At 48.7% G+C, this 24,147-nt stretch overlaps 1 protein-coding gene across 2 annotated transcripts in view; it reads left to right on the top strand.

Moving 5' to 3' along the window:
* Positions 1-7,617: 7,617 nt before the first annotated feature.
* LOC146830993 (uncharacterized) overlaps positions 7,618-24,147 on the top strand; it is a 94,833-nt gene continuing 78,303 nt past the window's right edge. For both annotated transcript variants that reach the window (XM_085605200.1, XM_085605199.1), the window contains exon 1: positions 7,618-8,001. In XM_085605200.1, the coding sequence (XP_085461326.1) occupies positions 7,653-8,001 (349 nt within the window). In that variant the 5' untranslated portion in view covers positions 7,618-7,652. The remainder of the gene's footprint in view (positions 8,002-24,147) is intronic.

Here is a 24,147-nt window from a genome sequence, read left to right as displayed (position 1 = left end):
ATTTTGTACCACTGAGTAATAATAAGTTGAATTATTTACAGTGCTTAGAAACAATAATAGAATGTCTTGAAGCACTGTATAAAACAATCTGTTATGACACTGCAATTCAGGAGCCATGACCATTCAACAATTGGTCTCTCTCGCACGGTCACCTCGGGGAACCTCTACAAACAGGATCTATGCCAATTTCTAGTTAAGTCAGCCTCGGCTTTTGTACAGCTTCTTGCAGAGACAATTGTGGCTTTCCACTCTCAGGGTAAATTAATAGGAAGTGGGAATGCACTGTACTACCCATGGAGTGAACGCAATTAATTAGGAATAGCACACTTAAAAATGCACGTTTTCTTATGTTCCAAAATATTTCACAACATTTTTCATTGAGAGAGATTCCACGCCCCCAGGGGTCATAGTGGGTTCCAATAGCATAGCATGTTTAATTGTGTATTTACTTCATTTAGCAGCAAAGATAACCTGATAATGCAATTTTGTATGTAACTTTTTTGCACAATTTTTGCAGGGAACATTTTCTCCTTCCCCCTCTCAGGGGACTTCTCTCAAAAGATGTGGAGAAAAGTATTCTTCTCTGTACACCACCTCCTGTGGGTATGCCTCTGGCTGGTCTCACTCTCCATCCTGTGTGTACCTCACACACCGCGCCCTGCTTCCGTCTGGGGCCACACAAGGCCCTGTCTCGAGCCGAAGTCACAGCTCATCCTGCTGCTGGTGGGTTTGCACTATACCGTGCTTCTGTGGGAGGCCACTACCTTGAGTAATATCTCACCCTGGCTCTGTGTCTCCGGCTGAACTTACACCTCATCCTGTCTGTAAATTGGGGTTAAAAATACCTCAGTCCGGATCTGGCCAATCACACATCAATGTGCCTCTGGCTCAGGGCCGTCTCAACAGCATTATAGGCCCTGCAGTGCACTGGGCCCTGCCTAGACAACCACTCACAGGAATACAAATGTTTAATGGAAAATGTGTGTTAAATTCAGGTCTGCATGTGTCCCCTATGCTCATGGGGCCCCCGGGCAAGTGCCCAGCGTACCCATGTTTTAAGACGGCACTGCTGTGGCTGCAGTCCCATCTCACCCAGTCTCTGGTGGGAGTAATGTACTCACACCTCACATTGCCTCCGACTGGAGACGCATATTACAGTCGTGGCACTTTTACAACTCCACTGCCGTCCCTGTGCCTCCGTGAGTGCAGCCTTTCCCTTCTCCTTGTATCTGTGTTCCCTCACTTTGTGTCTGTGCCCCTTGCCCTGTGTTTGTGTCCTCTCACCCTGTATCTGTTTCCCCCCTCACCCTATATCCAGGGCACAGGTCGAGGGTGCAAGAGGGTAGATGGCGTCTACCCACTCTTTTCACAGGGTGGACGTTGTCTACCCAGTGCCAGATTAAACCCTGTGGAGGCCCCTAGGCAGTCGAAATTTTGGGGCCCACCTCTCAAATTATCTCCTAATACGCATTGCACCAGATTTTTGTACAAACTGGCAGCAGCCAGAAGATGAGCTTTCAAGAGACAAACTGTTATGTGAATCTGATGTCTCTGGTTGATGTACTTTAAGTTGTTAAAGGGTACATTACATTAATACAGTATTTTCTCTATACAGTCTTTAATGTCAAGTTTTTGTTACTTTGAGTTGTTTTTATTTTCTATCTTTTGGAAGCAATATTTAAGAAAGCTTGATTGTAATTTTCTTTCAAGATCAGATCAATATTATTTTGGTCCATCGTCGCGGGAGCCCTAAGAGCCGTGGGGTCCATAGGCTGGTGCCTACTTTGCCTATTTGGTCATCCAGAATTGCGTCTTCCTTGGCAAGAGGTTAGGCCCCACAGAAACATGGTAAACTTGTCCCATGAATTTTCAGAAACCGGTACACTTCAGCGGCGTCTGATTTCGTTCAGAGCAGCAACATGCAGGTGGGTAGGGCCTTATTAGATTACATTTGGGCCCATAACAAAGGCCGAAGTTAAGGGGCCATCAGGCCCCCTTTGGTTGGAGTATCCTGTTTGGAAGCTATCAGGAGCCTCACACATTAATGCAACGGAGGGGAAACAAAGGCACACAACTCGTCACTTCACAGGTACTTGAGAGAGGCATGCTTTTGACTTTGTTCAGATCCTTTATATAAGAGATATGCATACACTATAAGAATGTCAGATGTGTTGGTCTATCCAAGTATGTACACAAATAACAATTTAAATATCCATATTTTGTTTTATTTCTTTTATAGCGCCCTAGCACTACTCATCCCAATGCAGGGTGTTAGAGTGCTTCACATCAGATGTACACATGACACATCAATCAATCAGGGGGTTTATAGAATGCGCTACTCACCCGTGAGGGTTTCAAGGCGCTGGGGTGGGCAGCTCCTACTCAGGCGAAGAGCAGGGTCTTGAGGTCCTTCCTGAAGGCGTGCAGGTTCGGGCGCGTCTGGTGCTGATAGGGAGCTCGTTCCAGGTCTTGGCTGCAATGTAGGAGAACGCCCTTCCTCCTGCTCTGCTTCTGCAGATGCGGGGGATCTCTGCTAGGGCGAGATCGGCGGACCGGAGATTCCTTTTGGTTGCGTGGAAGCAGACTCTTTCGTTGAGATATTTGGGTCCGATGTTGAGGAGGGATTTGTAGGTGTCTGTGAGAAGCTTGAAGGTTTTTCTCTTCTCGACGGGGAGCCAGTGTAAGTCGCAAAGGTGTTGCGTCATATGTTCCGAGGAGTCCAGAGCACGAGTCTGGCCGCGGCGTTCTGGATGGTTTGGAGCTTGTGTAGAAGGGTCTTGTTGATGCTGGCGTAAAGGACGTTTCTGTAGTCCAGTCTGCTGGTTATGAGTGCATGGGTGACGGTTTTTCTGTGCTCGTGGAGGGTCCATTTGAAGGTCCTTCAGAGGATTCGGAGGCAGTTGTAGCTGGTGGAGGCGACGGCGTTGATCTGGCGGGTCATGGATAGGGACGAGTCCAGGATAATGTCGAGGTTCCGCGCGTGGTCCGTTGGGGTGGGGGGGTTTCCCAAGGGCGGAGGGTCACCATGTGTTTGTCCCAGGCGGAGGTCGATGGTCCCAGGATGAGGACCTCTGTTTTCTCAGTGTTGAGCTTCAGGCAGCTGTCCTTCATCCAGGCTGCGACGTCCTTCATTCCTTCCTGGAAGCTGATCCTGGTCTCGTCGATATCCTTCGTGAGGGAGAGGATGAGCTGTCTGACGATGGCGGCGAGGGGAGCAATGTAGATGTTGAACAGTGTGGGGCTGAGTGATGATCCCTGTGGAACTCCACAGTCGATCTCTGTGGGTTCGGAGATGAAGGGGAGAAGTCTGATCCTCTGGGTTCTGCCGAGGAGAAAGGAACGGATCCAGTTGAGGGCGGTTCCCTGTATCCTGGCGTCGCGTAGTCTGGCTGCGAGGGTAGGGTGTGAGATGGTGTTGAACGCTGCGGAGAGGTCCAGTAGGATGAGACCTGCGGTGTGTCCCTGGTCGAGGCGCATGCAGATGTCGTCGTTGACGGCGAGGAGGGCGGTCTCGGTGCTGTGGTTGCTGCGGAATCCGTATTGGGAGGTGTCCAGGATGGCATTCTCTTTGATGAATGGGGTCAGCTGGGCATTCACGAGTCTTTCAATGACTTTGGCGGTGAAAGGGAGCCGGGAGATGGGCCGATAGTTCTTCTTGTCCGTGGGGTCGGCCGTGGGTTTCTTGAGGAGAGGTTTGACTTCTGCTTGCTTCCAGATGTCGGGAAAGATGCCGGATTGGAGGGAGGTGTTGATGGTCCGTTGTAGTTCGGGGGCGATGGCTGTGACAGCCCTCTGGTAGATTTGTGGTGAGCAGGGGCCCGTTGGTGCTCCAGACCGGGTTTTCATCATGGTCGTGGTGATGAGTTCGACCGTGGTGGGAGGCCAGGTGGTGATGGTCGGCTGGTGGTCATCGGTGGGGGAAGGGGTGGTGGGCGGCATCTGGTCGCTGAAGTGGTTGTAGATGATATTGATTTTCTGATGGAAGTAGGAGCTGAGCTTGTTGCAGAGTTCCTGGGATGGTGTTATGTCTGTGGCCTCGCTGGGGGGGTTGGTGAATTGCTGTATGACTTTGAAGAGTTCTTTGGCGTTGGTTGCGTTGGCGTCGATTTTGTTCTTGATGAAGGTTCGTTTGGTGTCCCTTATGAGCTAGTGGTACTTCTTCAGGGCGCTCCTGTGGTTGTTGAGGTCTTCTGTGGTCTTCCGGCTTTGCCAGGTCTTCTCGAGGAGTCTGCAGGTGCGCCTGGCGACTTGGAGTTCAGTGGTGAATCAGGTGGCCTTCGGGGGGCATGGTTTGGCTGGGTGGCGGAGGGAGGCGATCTTATCGGTGCATCTGGAGATCCAACTGTGGAGTTCAGTGGCTGCGGCGTTGGCGTCGGTCGCGGTGATGGGGGGGTCTAGGAGGAGGGTGACGCTGAGGAGTTCTTCTGTGATTTTACTCCAGTTCCTTCGTGGCGGGTGGGGGGCAGGTGTGGGTGCGGTGGTGGTGCTGACGGTGAAGCGAATGCAGTGGTGCCGGTTCAGGGAGGATGGGTGGTGTGGCGTAAATGGATGTTTGATCATCCTGCGAAGTTGGGGTCGAGGGTGTGTCCTGCTATGTGCGTGGAGGTGTTCACGAGCTGCTTCAGTCCGAGGTTGGAGATGTTGTCAAGGAGGGTGGTGGAGTCTGGATTGCTGAGGTTGTCGAGGTGAAAATTCAGGTCTCCGAGTAGGATGTAGTCCGTGGAGGTGATGGCATGGGCTTCGATGAGGTCGGTATTAACTGTTGTTGCCGGGGAGCGGGGTCCCAGGGGTCTGTAGACAAGGTGCCGCATTGCGTGATCCTGGGGGAGATCTGGATCTGAAAGTGGAGGTGTTCTGTGTTGGAGTGGGGGTTTCTTGTGCTGGAGGTGGAGAGTTGGAGGCAGTTCTTGTGTGCAATGGCGAGTCCTCCTCCTGGGTGGTCAGGGCAGTCCTTTCTCTGGATTTTGTAGCCTTCGGGGATTGCGGTGGCGATGTCGGGCTGGAGGATGCGGTAGTCCATTTTTCCGTGAAGAAGGCGACGTCGGGTGCAAGGGTGTCGATCAGGTCCCAAATCTCTACGACGTGTCTGTGGAGGGAGCGTACGTTGAGGAGGATGCACGTCAGGGCATCAGTGGTGCGGGGGTCTCGAGAGCCTGCGGCGGGCGTGGGGGCGCTGTAGGTGGAGCAGGAGCATTGGCAGTGTCTGCAGGAAAAAGGTCCGTGCGTGGTGTTTGCAGAGGTACTCTGGCAGTCAGGGTGTCTTCCGGGGTTGAGAGCGAGGAGGGTGGTGGCGTCATATCAGCGGGGCCCTGGGGATCCAGGGTTCCTGGCGCTGGCCGTGGTCGGGTCACGGACGGGCGCAGACAGGCTTGCCTTTGGTGCGCCAGTGGCGCAACCGCACAGTGGTCGTCATTATGTAGGGGAGGGAAGAGATGCTCAGCTGAGAGGCGGGAAATGAGCGAGGGCAGGGGGAGGGGCTGCGGGTCAGCAGGGGCGGGAGCAGCGAGGGGAAGAGAGAGGGGCAGGGACCGTAAACAAAACAGTTCACAGTTAACCAAGGAAAACCGGGCCACAGATAAGACAACAGGAATTGGGGCACAGTCAAGCAAAAAGCGGGGCACAATTGAACAACGGAAATCGGGGTGCATTCACAATAATAAATCATATGTGTGTAAAGCAGTGTAAAGGATGTGTTACATATGACAGTGAGGGTTACATGGTGTAGGAGCTATGTGTCCTTCATATCTCACTCTGCTATATTAGAAGGGTTAACATTTATGAACTGCAATTAACAAAAGGATCTTTGTGTTCAAAGCAGTAATCCACTTACCTATTTACATAAAATTAAAATCTTCCATCTGCGAATAGGCCACGTTACACCGCATGCATTTAGAACGCATGCCATTACAACGTGGTCATTACAACGACCGCGTTGTTACATCACACACCATTACGACGCAAGTCATTACAACGACTTGCTGAAAGGGGGCGCTGGATGTTTGAATAGTATATTATTCCAACTCCAGTCTGTGCAACAGTAGGGAAGGTGTTGAATTTAAAATCCAACACCTTCTGCCCCCTTCAGCAAGTCATTGTAATAGCTTGCGTTGCAATGGCATGCGATGTGCAAACAACGTTGTAAACGATGTTTACCATCCAATGTGCTTTTCAGGAGACATATTAACTCTCTAAGTTACTTTGATTAAAAAACTGGAACTAGAGAAAACACAGATCTCTACAGCAAATATGTTGACCTCCGGAGCTCTCTTACCATTAATATTATTATGTGATATAGTTGGCACACAAAGCTCTCTGCATCAGGTGCCTTAGCACCCTAAGATATTTTAAAAAGCAGACTTTGCAACCAATTAAACAGATCATATTTAACGGTCTCATTTCTCCATGTTACCAATGTGTTTGTGTAAGGGTTTCTTTAAAATGTATAATGTGAGGCCCATATTTTCTGTCTGGGTCATGTCACTCTTTTTTTGGCACAACCCTGATGCAAAATCTCATTTGTTAAATATTGTAATGCGCTCAGATGTACTCGGGATAGACATTCTAAACATATGTGTGATGTCTTAATATATGATGTCACTTCTTGTGAGGTCATGGGTTGTGATACACTTCCTTCGATGCCACATGCGATGTCACGCACCGTGATGTCACACAGTGTGATATCACGCTCCAGTATGTCACTTGCATACGGCCTAACTTGGTTGGTCCCCCACTCTATTTTTTTAGGATGTGTGCCTTGCCTATATCTGTGTCCCCTCACCATGCGTCTGCGCCCCCTCATCCTGCATCTGCACCCCCTCGCCCTGTGTATGTGTCACCCTTACCCTGTATTTGTATCCCCCTCAGAGTTTTAAGTTGGATGCAAAAAGTGGGGGCACTGGAAAAGCGGCATGGCCTGTATAATTAAGGGCGCGGTTCAAACATGCTAATTGTTTGTGAACCCTATAGTGTTCCACTGGACCCTTATTTTGGGGTAATAGTAAGTAAAACGTGAAATATAAACAGGAACCAAATCACTGAAATTGAATACCTTAACATTATTTTAATTTACAAGAATGACAAAGAAATCGACTAGTGTTATTTCCAAGTAAAGTTAAGGACATGACTATAGGGCCGCCAGGGACCCGTTCCAATATCCTTTATTAATTACTCACGAGCGGGTCTCAGGACCGGAGGTGCCCGACCTACTTCAAGCCCTGACCCCCCCTGCCACTGCCTATACCTGTGCCCCCTGACCCTCTGCCTGTCTCCCTCACCCTGTGTCGATCCTCATCCTGTGTCTGCCCCCCTCACCCTATGTCTGCCCCCTCATCCTATGTCTGTCTCCCTCACCCTGTGCCTGCCCCCCTCAACCTGTGTCTGTCACCCCCTTACCCTGTGTCTATCCCCTCACCCTATGTCTACCCCCTTAACCTGCCTGCCCCCTCACCCTGTGTCTGTCCACACCCTGTGTCTGTCCCCCTCACCCTGTGTCTGCCCCCCTCACCCGGTGTCTGCTCCCTCACCCTGTGTCTGTGCTCGTCTGCGAGCCTCGGGCTGCCATGCCTCCCTGCGCCTGCGCAGTGCACACACTGTGACAGGCTCTGCTGGGGTCTGGAAAGTTTCGCCTCAGCCTGCCCCGAGCATGGGTTCATATGGCAACCGACCTGTCAAGCAAACAACGTCTCCAAGAGATAAAAGCAGCGCGGGACAGTGACGGTGTCACCATCAGCTGGTTGTCATCTCGGCGGGAGCGCCTCTGCCACCCACGGCTGTCCTGTCCTGCTCACTGCCCTCCTGTCCCGCGCTCCCAGCACCAGGCACCGCACCTGCCCGTATCCTCTCTGCTCGCTCGGTCTCCTCTGGGCGGCGTCACCTGCTCCCTGCGCTGCTCGTGTTACGAAGGAGAGATGGGCTGTTCCACCAGCACGCAGACCGAGAGCCAGGGGAACAACAGACCCCGCGCAAAGCCCCCCGCCAGCAACGGGGGGGCCAAGATGCACGGTGAGAGCTTACATCTTGTGTAACGTGGGACCCTGCAGAGAAAGAGGCCGTATTTGCTCAGGTGTGAACGCGCGCACGTGCAGGGTCTAATCGTGTTAGGTCTGCTGGTGTGCCCCATGTGCTCTTGTGCAAAACGAGACTTGGTGTTGTCTATGTACTAGGCCTTGTGCGGGTGTAAACTGTGCTCTTCTGCATCGTGTGAGTTTATGCAGTCAGTAAACTACGTAAAATGTCTTCCCTCGAGCAGTTATCTCGTGTGCCGGTCAGGCGCTCTCTGCATGGCGTGCTCTTGTGCAGTTGCGTGGCTTGGGGTTCTCCCTGTGCACTGCCACCTCCTCTGCACGCACTTTATGCAGCGTAGCAGCCGGCACATCTCTACTGAGAGAGCCTGCTGCTCTCGACGTGCAAAAGCAGCTCCTTTTATTCTGGCGCATGATCTCGGCTCAGCCCCCCCTACCTTCCCCCCGCTCAAGAATGCCCCCCTGCGCAGAACAGGTTGGTTAATTTTCAACCGTGCGCAGCCCTGCTCCCTCGGACGTGAAGGGTTTGCTAGTCAGACCTGCATGAGGAAGGGGGCCAATGCGGAGTGGATTCCGATGTTTTCAAAGAGGGGATCGATCGTACCTCACCTTGATGAGTGCTGCGGGGGGGAGTTTCATGGCCAGAGTCAGAAACCTATCCAGATCATAGAAAGAAACATGAGACTCCTACATGACCAGCTTTCAAAAAGATTGTTTTGCTATCAAGCCAGAAAGCAAAAGTGTGAGCCCTCACCCACTTCATGGTCTCCTACAGCCCCTTTCACTACTGTGGGGTCCTGTGACCGCCATGGCTGTTCCATCGGCGAGGCTCCGGCGTGTGCCTCTGACTTACAGCGAATTCACACAATCTTCAGCAGAAGGGACGCAGAACTGCGCACACTGTATTTCCATCTGTACGTCCATGGCTACACCTCTGTTGTTCATGATTGGACACAGCCAATTTCCTTGAATGGTTGAGTTTATTTCTGTCCTAGATTTGAAATATACCCGGAAATGGGGCCCGATTGACAAGCCTTTTGCTGCAGACTAATGTTTGATTTACTCGTGTGTTTCCAGGTGTAAGGCGCGTGCGGAATCACAAAACTCTTCATTCACACCCAACCAGGGACTAATGCTTTGTGATTCTGGCCGGAGTGTTCAGGCGCCATTCACATCTGAGACAGGAGTAACACACATCTAGCCCTAGAAAGGGTTTGCAGCTAGGGCTCTAGTTGTTGATTGACATGCATGGCATGACAGTTGTTGAGCAGCAACAGGCAGTACTAGGGTGCCAGGGCCTGATGGGTTGGACATGCTCACTGGTTGGGCTCAGTCCTTTTGGTGGTATACTGTCCATTTGCCCGATAGATGGTTACCCTAAATAAGTGCAGTCTGTAGGTCTTTCCTAAATCTGTTGGGGCGGGGCGTTGTGTTGGTGTGTGCTTCCGTCCAACCCTTCCGTCTGGGGGTATGTACGCAGATGGTGGTCCGAAGGGTTTAGACCCGGGCAACGGTGGTCGTCATCTTTTGTTAGTTATTGGCACATTCCTCCAGGTGACCTGGTCCAGCTGTGTTTTATCCTACAAAGGCCTTCTAGTCAGAGCCCTACGGGGCTTTTATTCCACCGGGCGTTTCCCTGGTGGGCTGGAGACTGGAGTCCTTGGAGACTGGTTTTGGAAGCCCAGTGCCACGTCTTGTGCCCCTGCCACTTTCCCCAGCTCCCCGAGGTTAATTGCAGCAAGCATGGGGAGGCACCAAGAGAGAGGAAGGGTGTGGGGGGGGGGGGTAGAAGGTAGAGCTACTGTAATCAGAGAGGGAAGGAGAGAGAGAAGATGGGTGACCTGAAAGCGAGGGGTTCGGCAAGGAGAGGAAGAGAGCTGGGCTGGTTGAGCATTTTTGCCGGGCTGCTTTTTGGTCCCCGAGCTGGCCCTGCTTTCAGACAGCGGAATAATAGAAATGCACAGGGTTCAGCCTTTGTAAAGGCAAAGGTGGAGTCCTCCTAGCTCACTGTGTGATTGCAGACACATGGTTGTGTGCAGCGCGCGCGGTGCAGGTGCGCAGGGCAGGCTCGGGGTCGGCGTGAGGTGCTCAGGGCGCAGCTGGTCCATAGACAATCAGGCTTGGAATGCTCGTCACGCTTCTTGTGAGCTCACCGTGAGATTGCAGTCACCTGGCTGTGTGCAGCGCGCGCGTTCAGGTGCTCAGGGCGCAGCTGGTCTATAGGACAGTGAGGCTCGGAATGCTCTTCGCGCTTCTTGTGAGCTCACCGTGAAATTGCAGCGGTGCAGGTGTGCAGGCAGGGCCGGTCTTTAGCATGGGTGAGCTGGTCCCAGCCCTGGGCTTCAATACTCTCTGGGGCGCGTGGCGCTGCGTGCCTTAAGGTTATGCCAACAACAGTGCCCCCATCGTCTAGGTCCAGCCTTGTCCGCGCCTGGTCCTTTGCGTGCTTAGCCTGCAGTTAAAATGATTTCAGTCCTTCCGTATTACACCTGTTGGGCGATGTTTTCAACGCCCCCTTCCTTGCCCTCCATTCACCCTCTGAACCCTGCTGGCACACATCAACAAAACCCTCATCTGCGTGAGGCAGCTATCTGTCATCTAGGCGCTCTGGGGCGATCCGGGGATTTTTGTGTTCAGGGGCCAGTCCCTGCAAATCCAGGTACTGACCAGTGACCCACCCAGCCGCTGCCCCCACCCCTCCCCCGCCGTTGCCTCATTGATTTCGCTTCCATCAGCGAGGGCCCATGCATTTCTCTCCGCCCACACCCAGGGAACTATGTTAGCAAAACCCACTGTCACAGCAGATTATTCTAAATTCTCGTTCTTAGATTAAATATTGTTCCGTAGCACACTGCTTCAATAAGAACTGCCCGAATTGCACAAGAATAGGTTATATTTGGAATATCTGTGTATGGCTGGCAGCGAAATGATGAATCGTGTCATTGCTTCCACAGAAATATACCCTGGACCAAATACAACGTTTAAACGTTTTACACGCGTCAGCCTCACCTTAAATACTGTTTATTTCAAGTGCACACTGGCTGCCAAACACGTGTAAAATTAACTTCCGAATCCTTTACATCACCCACACCCAACACGGTCTGCAATAACTTTTAGAACAAATGTTACTTATGCACAGACTTGAGATCTTGTAGCCTTCTAGACATTCCCAGAAACAAGGGCCACCATTTGAAAGATGCACCTGTCATTATTGAGGGGTGGTGGGTGACAGGGAGATTGCAAACTCCTGTGAGTATATACGGAATAAAGCACCTCATCTGTACTCAAGCAGGCCACTTCAAGACACCGGAGAGGCCAATGGATATATCTCAAGCCCAGGCCGAGGTGACTTTGAATATACTCCCTAGATACGCGTGGGGGTATTTTATTCCTTGTAATACATGATCCCTTCGTTAGGGTTCGTCTGTAGATAAAACAAGTAGTAAAATAAATATTGCTAAAGCTCTGCAAGCATTTGTATTAGTTTGAAAATAACATTACAAAATAAAGTCCAGCAAAATACTATAGTAAAGTTGGCTCACTGAAGTTTAGAGCCGATAGATTGATGTGTTTTAAGAATTAAAAAGATGAATGTATTTTCGTTCCTGTGAAGTGCGCCCTTTCTTCTCCCTGTCTGCATACGAGGCTGAAAGAAGTTTTCTCCTTAGATGTTCTGCGGAAACGGAGACAGCGGCGAGAGGTCATGACCTCAGGGAGCAGGCGCTGGGCAGCTGCCTCCTGTCCTCGCGCTGCCTGACAGCCCAGCATCCCTCGCAGGCACCATTCCTTATCTGCCTGCTCTCTTTCCTCTGGATGTAACTCTAGCCACAGCTTATCCGCGCGCCTGGAGAAAGTGAAAGTAAAGGAGAGCTCAGCGGGAGAGCGCTGCCGCCGCCAGCCTGGCATCTCACTTTCAGCTCGGAGTCAACGATGCGAGAGGCCATGACCTGATGGGAGCCTGTAGGGGCATCGTGACGTCACTAGTTGCCTGTAATAAACAGTTACATGCATCTAGTGAGGATTTTCGATTTACAGATTTGAATAAAAGATGTTTATATCTGCAGTGGCGGCTGGTGACATTTGAAAGTGGTGAGGCGTAAAAGTATTGGCATACTGCACCGCAGCGAGCGAGCGTAGCGAGCGAGCCCGAACAACCTAAGGGGGGTTCGGGGGGATTACCCCCCACGAGAAAATTTTGAAAAACGAGTGGACAAATGGTGCATTTTCAAGCAAATTTGAGAAAGCAGGAAGGTTAATAAAGCAATTGTGAAAGTGCAGTTATTACATTAATAAAGAGATGTCAAATAACATAGGTAGCTGCTTATTCAAGCTTTCTTTCACCCCATAGTCCAGCAGGGTCTTGATACAAGACAGATAAGAGAAAAAGCAGTGTGGTCCTCGACCAGGAAGACACTCATATTTCGGTGGTAAGAAGTAAAAAGATTTGTCAAATTGAAAACCTGAACTGCAATACGCAATCCAACAATTATTTTCAAGTACATCTCATCTATGTTCAACAAGCCATGTTTTACCCATGATTGGAATTGTGAATCACCAAATAAACTGAGCCACTGCAATCAAAATCAACCAAAACTGTGGCTCAATATGTAGGCAGAAACAGTATAAAACAGAAACACAGTCTAAATAACTATGAAAGTGACACACAAATATTGACCATGCAACTCAAACTCAGAAATTCCAGATCCAATTCACTGCCAAAGCAGGCCTCCCATGTGTCATTTCATGTGTGTTAAGTGCAGTCTACAATGGATGACTTGCCAAAGCAAATTAACATTCTCTCATATTTAAAAATTCCTGTAGCAGACAAAATTTTAAGTTACCCCAAAGCGGGACAAGATTTTACATTCCAACATTCAATGGTCTGTTTCAGTGTCTGATTATAGTAGAGATAACTGTGTACGTATGCTCATACCTATATTCTCGAATATTAAATTGTTATTTCATTTAGTAAGACATTTCAGTAACACACAAGTTCTACCAACCAAATCTTTTTAAAATGTTCATGGCCCTTTATTCCTGGGTGAAAACGCACGGTATCCAGCTGTATCACAAAGACTGCACTGGAGCAATTTACAACCAAAATGTTCAGTTTACATGGATTACACTAGTTCTATGTTGCATCAATATTTCAATAAACTGGAGTCAAAATTTGTTTTTTTCCTCTGTCTTTTGGTGTAAATGTTATTTCTACAACGGTTAGTGGAAATGTTAGTTTACAATTAGTCCAATTACCTCAAGAAAGTGAGACAAATGTAACCAACCTACCATACGCCCTTCATGACTAAAACTAAGCAGATAAAAAGTTGCCTAATTGGCACCATCACCGATGTGAACTGTATAATCTAGACATTTTGAGGAAAAATTGGACCATGCAATCTATGCATCCCTGTCAGTAAAAAAATCCTGAACTATGCAAAAAGCAACGTGCACCTTATTTTCAAATAACACTGGATGTGGGAAGTATACTTTCCAATAATTAACAGTGCATGGGCCTGCACACCAATTTCCACCTACATATGCCATTGTGAGCCTCCTTCAGATTACGGTGCAAAGTCTAAAAATGTAGTGCAATGGTGGTTTACAGGTTCTTGCACTTTTGTGTTTGGGGTTTACAAACACTAGGATTTAAATTTGAATACAGTGTCATAACTCATAGTACAAGGAAATAGCTAGAAAATTAAAATATCCCCCTCTTGAACCAAATCTTTAATCGCAACGAGCAGTAAAGGTAAATAAGCAGGAACCCTTTCCTTCACCCCTTCATACTCCTTCCATCCATCCTTTCACCCTTCTGTCTATTCATCTGACAATCTCTTCATCTTTCTACCCACATATCCATTCAGCCACCATCCCTTCATCCACCCTTTCACACTTTTATACATACATCCTTCCACACATCCACCCATCACTATATCCACATATGCATCTAGCTATCCTTCCATCCTTCCTTCCACCCTTCCAGTCTTCCCAATCTGTCCATTCTTCAGCTCTCAATCGTCTTTCAACTATCCTTCCTTTCACTCTTCTGTCCTACATTTCACCCTTTCTTGCTTATTTCCTAACTTTCTTTAACCTTTCCTTTCTACTCTCGTTCTTTTTTTCCTCCTTCTACCTACCGATCATTTGTCTCATCTTACTTTTTCTTTCTAACATTGTTTCTCATCAGCATCTTTTCAATTTGTCCCTTCCTGTGTTTTCCCCTATTCCCATCTTTTCTCTTTCTATGTTTCCTTTGCTGTGCAGGTCAGCCCACCTCCCACACCCCTCTGTCATAAAACTTCCTACTTGTGTTATTTACGAGCATTTTATCTGCAGACAGAAAAGTCCCATGGAAAACTATATTTTATTGGGGCCCGGTTCAGCAGCCCATGAGATCCAGTGGCAGCCCCTTCTTAAGCTGCTGAAGTAGGGAGCTCATAATACCACTGTCCTAGGATATCCCTTCCTACATGGGGATTCAAGTCTCTCGGATCTGAAATAACACCCCCAGCCACGATAACCACTCTGGCGGAGTGTGCTATATTCTAGTAATACTGTTATCATATATGGAGCAGAGCATTTGCACGAATAAAGTTTTTACCTACTCGTGTGGACCAATATAGTTTTAGAGCAACTCGCCCAATTAACAGCCATTTGTCTTACCTCTCTCTGGCTTAAACACACAGATGTCTCAATTTACAGTGAATAATGTTAAAAAAATGGAATTTGAACTTAAAATCATTTTATTGACGCAGTCTCTACCCACGATGGTGTAATTTTGCATATGAGTAAAAATCCATAACGAGTCTAATATGAGAGGAGATTTGAAAATTAAGTGGGTGTTTTGTGTTATGTTGTAACTTGTAGCTTTCCTTTTGGAAAAGGCAGGCGTTTTTAGGATGACAGCAGTAACAGGAAGACAGTCGGCATAATCAGATGAACTAAAAACAGGTGTCGCCGCGTTTAATTTGCACTGCATAACAAACAGATTGAACTACCAGTTCCAGTAGTTTCAACAGATTTGTTTGCAGTCAGATTTTAATATGTGCGGTGCTTTCTCCTTTTCCCTGCGCGTGGGTTTCAGATGGCGGCATTTCCCAGTCTGCTTGTCAAGTGTTTGCTCACACAATCGCGGCTCGGGGGGGGGGGGAGAGGGAGGGGGGTGTCGCGCACGGGGGGGAATGAAATATATTAAGCAAAAAACGTACCTGAGTCACAGCCGGTCCACGCCACCTCTCAGTCAGACCTCTGCTCGACTGCTCCCCTGGGCGCCTTCACGAACAGCACTGGAGGGGCCTGCCAACCCCTCTCAGCCAATCCTGGCGCTGCCAGCAGCGCCAGGATTGGCTGACGGCACAGCTTACGCTACGCCCGCCGCCTGCCCATTAGGAGACCGAGGGGCTCCTAATGGGCATGCGCAAGCCAGTGCAAACACAAGTGCGCATGACTGGGCACGGGTGAAAATTCGCCCTCCGTCCCCACTCATGCGCACTTGTGCTGCTGCCTGTTGCCCGGCCCCTGGTCTCTGACAATCATGTTAGTCAACATGACGCCGGACTGCCCACCCCCTTCAGACTCTGAAGGGGGTGGGCGGTCCGACGTCATGCTGACTGACATAATTGTCAGTTGGTTCTCCCTCGGCGTCTTGAGTTTACTTACGTTTGGAAACGCCGATGGAGCTGCGGGGGGGCTACGCCCCAACGCCCTCAATGCACGCACCGCCACTGTATATCTGAAATGTTTGATACGCAGATAAAAACGCTGCCACGCGTGTGGCCACTCGATGAAAGACCGCCTTTCACTTGCTGACTGCTCTATTTAGCTAGTAAACTGATACTAATACGGTTTTACCAGACCGTGTTAACATGTTTAAAAAGAACAAAATGATAAAGTGATGTAGCCACAAATTGTACAACTTTACACCACATAATTTAGTCAACCCTGCCGCATAATTTAGTCCTTCCCTGCCATATAATTTCTGTGGCCCTGATTTATAAGTGGTGTTTCTAAAAGTCCATACTTGTTCACCAGCCTGCAAGTTGCCATTCCTCCCCATGGATGGCACACATTGTGGGTGCTGGGTGTTGCAGACTTTAACCCAGTGGCAGGGGCGTTTTAAGGATTTTGGGGGCCCCTGTTTGGAACAGCTTTGATGTTATGATCCAGTTTCATCTCTTTCATGCCCTCTTTGGTACTCTAAATAAGTGTACATCTGATATTCAGGGACAGTGATGTGTGTTTTCAGTATTGTAACAGAGCATCCACTCGCTAATGTTACTGCAAATAGTCTCTGTCACACCGTCCCGTTTCTCATATGTAAAGTCCTCTTTTGATCTAAAAGAAACTTTTTACATGGATGTTGCAATGAACATGACCACATTTTGTCTATAATCATCATCATCAATTATCTTTATTTCGGTCGTTAAGACCATAAAAGAGTACATCAAAATACAATAAAACACATTACATTATAAAAACATTGCACAATTAGAATAAAATAAGTTAACTCATTGGATCATCTCTACTTGAGATTATTTTGAAAAGACGTAGGTGTGTGAACCACATAGACGTTAAAAATTTGGCAACAGCAAAGGCGATTGGGGGCGAAAGGTCAGACTTCAGTATTCTAAAAGCGGGGGAGTATTGTTTATAACCCATATTTCTAAGTAGGGGGCAAAGCCAGTACTTCCTTGCTCTTTGGTACACCGGACAAAAAAATAAAACATGCAAATCTGTCTCTTGTGTCTGCTTGCACAAAGGGCATAAAGCAGTATGTTCCGAGTGTGGCCAAAGTGCAGTATATGCCCTAAGGGGGAGAGTATTATAGCGCCATTGCATATAAAGCTTCCTTGTGAGTTTGGGGCCCATATCATTAAAAGTCAACTCTAAATGATAAAAATCTTTAAAAGCCAAAAAATAGGCAGTGTGGGATCCCTCCCTCGCATTCCTTATAGCATCTCGTAAATGATACTCACGAAAGGCCTTCGTGATAAGTTTACGTGAGATCCTGGGGCAAGCAGTCTCAGGATCGTACCACAGATCTGATCTATCAAGTACCTCACAAGTATGCTTTATATAACTTAACCATGGTATTTGTATGTTGTTGCGAAGGCGCAACATCTCTATCAGCTCTGCTCTATATTTAAAGAGTTCTGGGGAAGACCATATTTTGCACCAGAGGGTTAGGGGTTTCAAGCCCAACTCCTCTGAGATCGGTCTTAAACCCAGATCTAGTCTAAGTAGCAGGAGAGGTGTACTAACAGGTAAAGCTGTCAACTGCCTGAGAAAAGTGTTCTCCGTTACCTGGAGCTTCTGTGAAGACGTATGCCCCCAAATTTCTGCTCCGTAGGTAACGGCCCCCCTGGCCTGAACTTTGTATATTTGTATACGTGGGCCGAGGGGCCTATAAGTGAGTTCTTTAGTCATCCTGCCGATTCCGCCCACCAGCTGAGTCAATTTCATATTTGCCCTTATTTTGTGTGATTCCCAGGTCATACGCTGATTGATGACTATGCCCAGATATTCAAAAGTGTAGACCCTCTCTAACCTAGAGGACCCTATAGTAGGGCTCGCACGTGTGGAAGGAGGGGGGTTGAAGATCATGTATTTAGTTTTGGCGGCATTGATCTCCAAGCCGCGTTCCACACAGAATCCTGCAAAGCCATCCAGGACCCGTTGAAGTCCCATGGGAGATTTGGAGAGCAGCAGGGTATCATCCGCAAACATAATTGCAGGAAACCTGCTGCCGTCCAACTTTGGGGAATCAATATCACTCAGGGTGCAGAGATGATCTACAACCCCGTTGACAAACAGACAGAAAAGGGTCGGGGCAAGGACACATCCCTGCCTGACCCCCCTGTCAACGGGGAAAGCGTCCGACAGAGTGCCTCCTCTTCCACATCTTACTTTTGCGTAATTCCCCTGGTGCAACCTTCTTAGAATTGAAAGAATGTCGACGGGAACCCCCATGTCCATTAACACCGACCATAACTTGTCTCTAGGCACCAAATCGAAAGCGGCACGGAGGTCCACAAAAACTGTGTAGAGACTGCCGCCCTCAATCAGCACCGTCTTCCAGTAGAGAAGATTTAAGCGGAAGATTTGATCGGTGGTAGAAATACCCCGTTGGAAACCCGCTTGATAAGGACTCATAATCGCCGTGTCTTCGATCCATTCCTGGAGGCGATTTAAAATGAGTCTGCCAAAAATCTTCTGCGGTACATCTATGAGGCTAATGGGTCTATAATTGGCTGCGAGCAGAGGCGAGCCCTTTTTAAAAATTGGCACAATCTCTGCCCCCAGCCAAGTACCCGCCATAGCCATGCCTCCCAAGATGGCATTATAGAGAGTCAAGAGATAAGGGGACCAGACATCTGGCTCCTGCTTGAACAAGTCGCCCGGGAGCCCGTCTAGCCCAGGGGCCTTTCCTGATGCGAGTCCAATCAGAGCAGCTCGTACCTCCTTAAGTGTGAATGGTTCGCCAGTCTCAAGGGGACAGTAGGGATGGCTAGAATTTACCCCAGCGTCCTCAGGTAATTTATAGAGAGACTGGAAATGGTCCTGCCATACCTTAGCTGAGATATTAGGTTCTATGGCAGATATCAATTCCTCGGAGCCTGTGTTGACGCAACGCCAACATTTGCACGAGTCTGCACAGGCCAGGAAGTTGGTAAGTTTGATCCATTTGTCATATTCCCACTCACTTTTGGCGTTAGAGGTCACGGACTTATAAGCTATTCGTCTAGCCCTGATGTCCACGCCACCCCTTCCTTCCTTAATTGATCTCAGGAGGTCGGCTTTTGCCTTGCGGCAAGCACCGTTGTACCAAGAAGGGCCCGGTGTTTTTCCATTAGACCTGGTTATTGGTTTGGTTAGGAATTCAGAAACCGTTTTGAGAAGGTCAACATGTAGCTGTCCCAATTGAGAATAAATAGCCTCAGTGGTGTCTTTCTCCACAAGCACCTCAAGTTTTTCAAGTAAGGGCAGTGCTTGTGCATATAGATTAGATATCTTGTCCGGGTGGGAAGATATATGCTCCCACTTCACTCTGCGCCTATTATTCTCAAGTACCCGGCACTCCTCAGTTTCCCTCATTTGGTTTCCCCTGGCTGGGGGACCAGGATGGCTATAATTTAGTTCGAGGGCGTTATGATCGCTATCATCCCTGTTCGTAACCCAGAAATCTTTAACATGGGGCCAAGAAGACACAGGGACCAAGACATAGTCCAATCTTGACTCGCTGCCCATTCTATTGAAGGTGCATCTTGCCGGAATGTCAGAATTGAACCTGCCATTACAGGCCCGAAGGCCATATTTCAAAGATAAGGTATTAATTTGCAGAGCCAGGGGGGACCATGTTTTTGGTGCCGGAGCCTGTGTTGGTGGTATGTGCCACAGAAGATCCTCCTCCGTAGCCAAGCCTCCCATAAAGCCTGGGAGGGGCTCGTAGTGGCAGTTAAAATCTCCTCCTATAAGATAGGGGGTGCCCTCTGGTAGATCATTCAAGACCAAGGCGAGCTCCGTTATGGTGGGTGACTCCTGGGTGATATTAATTGGCCTCGAATAGATGTTAATCAACAGGAGGCTTTCGGCATTTGGCCACTCCAGCAACACGGCAAGAATATCTACTGAGTTAGTGGGTAATACATCCGCCCTGCAACCTAAGTCGGTAGCCACCCATGTTGTGAGGCCGCCCGAGGGACGCCCTTTACCCCCCCAAGTTGCGTGTGTAGAGAATGTTGCAAAGCCCATATGATCAATATCTTCTCTAGCCCACGTCTCTTGTAGGAGACAAATATCATTCTGCTCAATGAAAGAGCACCAAGACGGGTTGTTCAGTTTATTGGGAAGGCCCGCAATATTCCAAGATAGGATTTTAAGGGGGGAGGAACTTAATGCCACGTGGGGTGGACTTGGGGATGAGGCCACTTCCAAATCCATCCTCCGAGGGGGGGTTGAACCATAGTCAGTTCCATAAACAGCCCTCTCAGGTGAGATGGGCGGGAGAAAAAGAGCCGCCCCTAAGCCACCCTCTTCAGTAACTTTAGTGTGCAGAATGTATTCCTTCTCCTTGGGAGGTGCTAGTTGTCTATTCTTAGTTTTGTTCAGAGCGCCACCGCCCACGGGCACAAACGGTCAATCCACCATATCTAAAGTACAGAATCGATTGTGGGTTGGGACTTGGTCTAGTCTGGGGCAACCGATCATCCGGCGTTCCCCGTCTGCCATTTGGGCCCTGGTCCCATTTCTCCTAGATACAAAGTCCCATCCTTCCTCAACTTGCGCAGTTATTATGGGGGGATAAAAAAATGAAAGAGGGAGAGATTGAATGAGAGATCCCGGTGTTGAGTATGGCCAGCTGCATATGTGAGATACTGTGCGGGGGTCCCTAAAATTAATCAATACACAGTCACCCTTGATAGGTTTTTTGGTGTTTCCAAGCCACGGGAGTCTCCTTACCATGAGGACCTCGCTGTTAATACCCACTGGTAGAGGCCTGTTTTTAGAGAGCCAGTGAATGACCTTGTTTTTCAGGGCCATCACTGGTTCGCTAATGGGTGGTTTTAATTCCGGAATACCCGTTAGGATAACTGTGTATGGGGCTGACTCAGGCGGTAAGTTAACTGGTCTGTGTCTGCTATCATGTCCCTGCAACCGTGTTGGAGATAGGAGTGGGATGTCACAAACGCTGGGAATAATTTTCCGAGATGGGACCGTGGGCCTGGGTGTTGGGGGAGAAGTTGATCTGAGAAGGTGTGGGTGAGCGAGCTGTTGTGAACCGCAACTATCCCTAGGTAATGGTACTTCTGTGGGCTTTGTATTTACGTTGGTTGGTTTAAATGTATCCCTTAACTGGACCATTCCATTTTGTAAATTTATTAGGCGTGATTCCAGATTTGCAAGACGATTTGTTAAGGGGGTGAGCAATTCACTCATAAGAGATTTTATGTCAGCGAGTGAGAGACCCTCCTCCCATATTGCGGTTTTTGGGCTCGAAGGTCTGCTGGCCTGAGTTGGAGGTATAACCTCTCCCCTGCGAGCCACAGCCGGAGAGTTTATTTCTCCCCTAAAATCATGCTTTGGATTCTTTGGCCTACGCCCCCCTGCAGTTTGGGCCCTACCTTTTCGCTTAGGTATTGCTCCCTCACAATTCCCCTGAGTCGGCTGTAAAATAGGGGTGGTACTGTTAATAGTAGGTGTCTCAGAGGCAGTATCTATTTTGCGTGTAATTAGGGCAGTAGAAAGCCTTGGGGGCGGAAGGGATAGTGTAGTGAAATCGACTGGGGTGGAAATATCACAATCTACAGTTGATGAAATCGTGTTATTTGGGTTCGAAGATGTCGGGGATCCAGATAACCCCCCGTGGCAGGATTAACAAGTTCTGGCAATTGTAGTGGGGAGGTAGCATGTTTAAGAGGACCTAAAGACGATCTTCTTACCCAGTCTATTTCTAGGGAAATGCGCTTTTCTAGTGTAGTTATGTCGTCGATCAATAAGGAGCCAGCCTTTGCAAAGTACAAGTCCAAAGTACCTGTGGGCTTGGCAGCGGCCAGCACAGTTTTGCTCCGAGTTTCTCTGGCAGACGTCATGAGTACTCAGGTCCTTGATCCTTCGCTATCGACTGTTAGGGAGGGAAGAGGGTCTGCCCTGTCCCTGCCTCTCCCTTCCTCGAACGGCCTCAAACGGCCCGCTCTCTGCCCGGTCTTCGCCCCGGACTTCGCCCCACGCGCGTCCCGCTAGCGCGTGTAGGCGGGGCCATGGTTAAATACAGGAAGGGGGCTACGAGAGGGGAGGAGTCGGGAAGATGGCCAGGTGCTGCCGGTGTACGAGACGCACGGCACCCTGGTCGTCGCAGTCCCGAGTGCTTGGTGGTTGGACTGTTAGCAGCGGCGTGTCCCCTGTATGCACAGCGTAGCGTCCTTCACAGCATGCACGGGGATGGTGAAATGAAGCCCAAGTGTTCCGCAGTTAGATCCGAGCCTTCGAGCGGCTCCCGCGAAGTGGGGGCCGCGAGGCGTAATAAGGGCAGCAGGGGAGGAGTCGGGAAGATGGCCAGGTGCTACCGGTGTGCGAGACGCACGGCACCCTGGTCGTCGCAGTCCCGAGTGCTTGATGGTTGGACTGTTAGCAGCGGCGTGTCCCCTGTATGCACAGCGTAGCGTCCTTCACAGCATATAAACATTTCTGTAATAGACTCTAACACATTAAAAATAAATTATAGAAAAACATTATTTACAACCATCTGTTTATAAATTATTCAAGGTCATCAGGGCAAGACTCTCTGCAGAACTTAGCTGGCTCTATCAGGGGGCCAGAGGCCACTTTGCCCATGCCTTAAAACGTCTCTGCCCAGTGGTCTTCACAAACTTTTTAATGCCGTGCCCTTCCTAGTGAAGAAAATCATAATTGGGGCACCCCCTCTAAAATTTCACAATTATTCTATTAAACTGGCAATGTTTAAATATGCCTAGACTTATTTAAACATTGCAGGTAAGTTCTGCTACCGTTTTAAAAATGCAATCAAATACATGATTGCCAAACATACTATTCTGGTCAGGCAGGTCTTACTTACATGTAAAAGTATCAACAGTGTTTATTAGAAATGGCGCTGGGAGTTTTGAAGAATATTTGGAGTCCCTTACACTTTGTCATCTTCTCCCAGTCAGTATATAAATGACAAAACATGTTAGAAATGGCCCAGTAGTGACGTAACTGCTGGTTCATAAGACGGGTGTCCCTGACCAGTAGGTACCTCACTAAGTACTTGCAGGACTATTCTATGTGTTTGGAAATAAAGCTTGTGTGTGTTTTTGCTGTTGTTTTTTAGGTCGAGCCTGGACAGTGCATGCGCTGTCTGGAAGACCTGCTGTAGTGAAAAAGGACTTAGGCCACGCCTGCTGCTTTCCCATTGATTCAGTGCATTGTCGCCCCTCTTTGTGCTGCTTCCTAAATGGTTCACGGAGTGATACCTCATTTCCGTTTTTTTAAGAGCAACACTGATCAACTACAGTTGCCTTCTGCTTGCATTGTTCATCTGTTTCCCAGAAGTACTCTTTTTCCTGTTTCCAGTGCGCCACGACCATGGTGCCCTTCATGAGCTGCCATGCGCATATGTTTAATAAGCACGGGCACCGCGCTGTATGTTTTAGCGCGGCACCCACTTTTGTCTTTTTTTTATCAGCATGACGCCCTTAATGGGCCGCTATGCGCAGAACTTTAATAGGTTCGTTAGTGTCTTTTTTTTATCAGCATGACGCCCTTCATGGTCCGCCATGAGTGTAACTTTAATACGCACAGGCGCAGCGCTGTATGCTTTGGCATGGCGCCCGATTTTGTCTGTGTATTTTTTTCTCCTCCCATATCGAGGCTAACGCCGGGCGCTGCTCCCTTTCCACAGGTAGCAGCGCTGCAGCCATATTTACCGTTCAAAGCAGCCAGAGACAGCTGCGGGGCCCTGGCTGAAGGAGACAGATCTCCCTAACCACTCCGGCGGCAATTGCTTATTGGTGCTGGCTGCTGCTACAGGGACCGGAGGAGGCAGCAGCTGGGAGCAGCAGCAGCAATGTCTGGCCAGCCCTGAATGAAATGGCAATTGATGGGCGGAGGACATCTGGCCCAAAATGTAAAGTGTAAACAGTGAAGACTTTTCTCCAGTGCTAGAAGAGAAGTGGCTTGTTTTTTTCTTACCATGTTTTATGATCTATGACGAGGTCAGTTTGCAATACATGGGAATAGCGTTTTTTTTGTCTGCGATAGAGGTACGTTTTTTCCATTTTCTTGTAGTTGGTGGTTGCAGCTTGACAGACGAGTTATTGGCTTGAGGTTGTAAAGGTGCTACATATTCTCATCAGTGCTTTTTAATATTCCAAGTTAAAACCATCAGATCTCTTCAGATGGCCACACCCATGTCATAATAGTAATAATTTGAATTTGATGGAAGTGAGTAGCCAGAAAATTAAGACACCCCTTTAATATAACAAGCATTTGCAATGCAATAGGTCTCGCATTTACGCGAGTTTGAGCTGTTGACATTGCAAATAACAATACCAATAGCTTAAACTCGCATAAATGCGAGACCTATTGCATTGCAAATGCTTGTTCTTTTTGCAATTGACAAGTGTAGTAT

The sequence above is a fragment of the Triturus cristatus genome, chromosome 5_1 (assembly GCF_964204655.1).
Source record: "Triturus cristatus chromosome 5_1, aTriCri1.1, whole genome shotgun sequence".
Classification (NCBI taxonomy): domain Eukaryota; kingdom Metazoa; phylum Chordata; class Amphibia; order Caudata; family Salamandridae; genus Triturus; species Triturus cristatus.
Note: the sequence above shows the minus strand (reverse complement) of the source record. Positions and strands in the feature narration are given on the sequence as shown.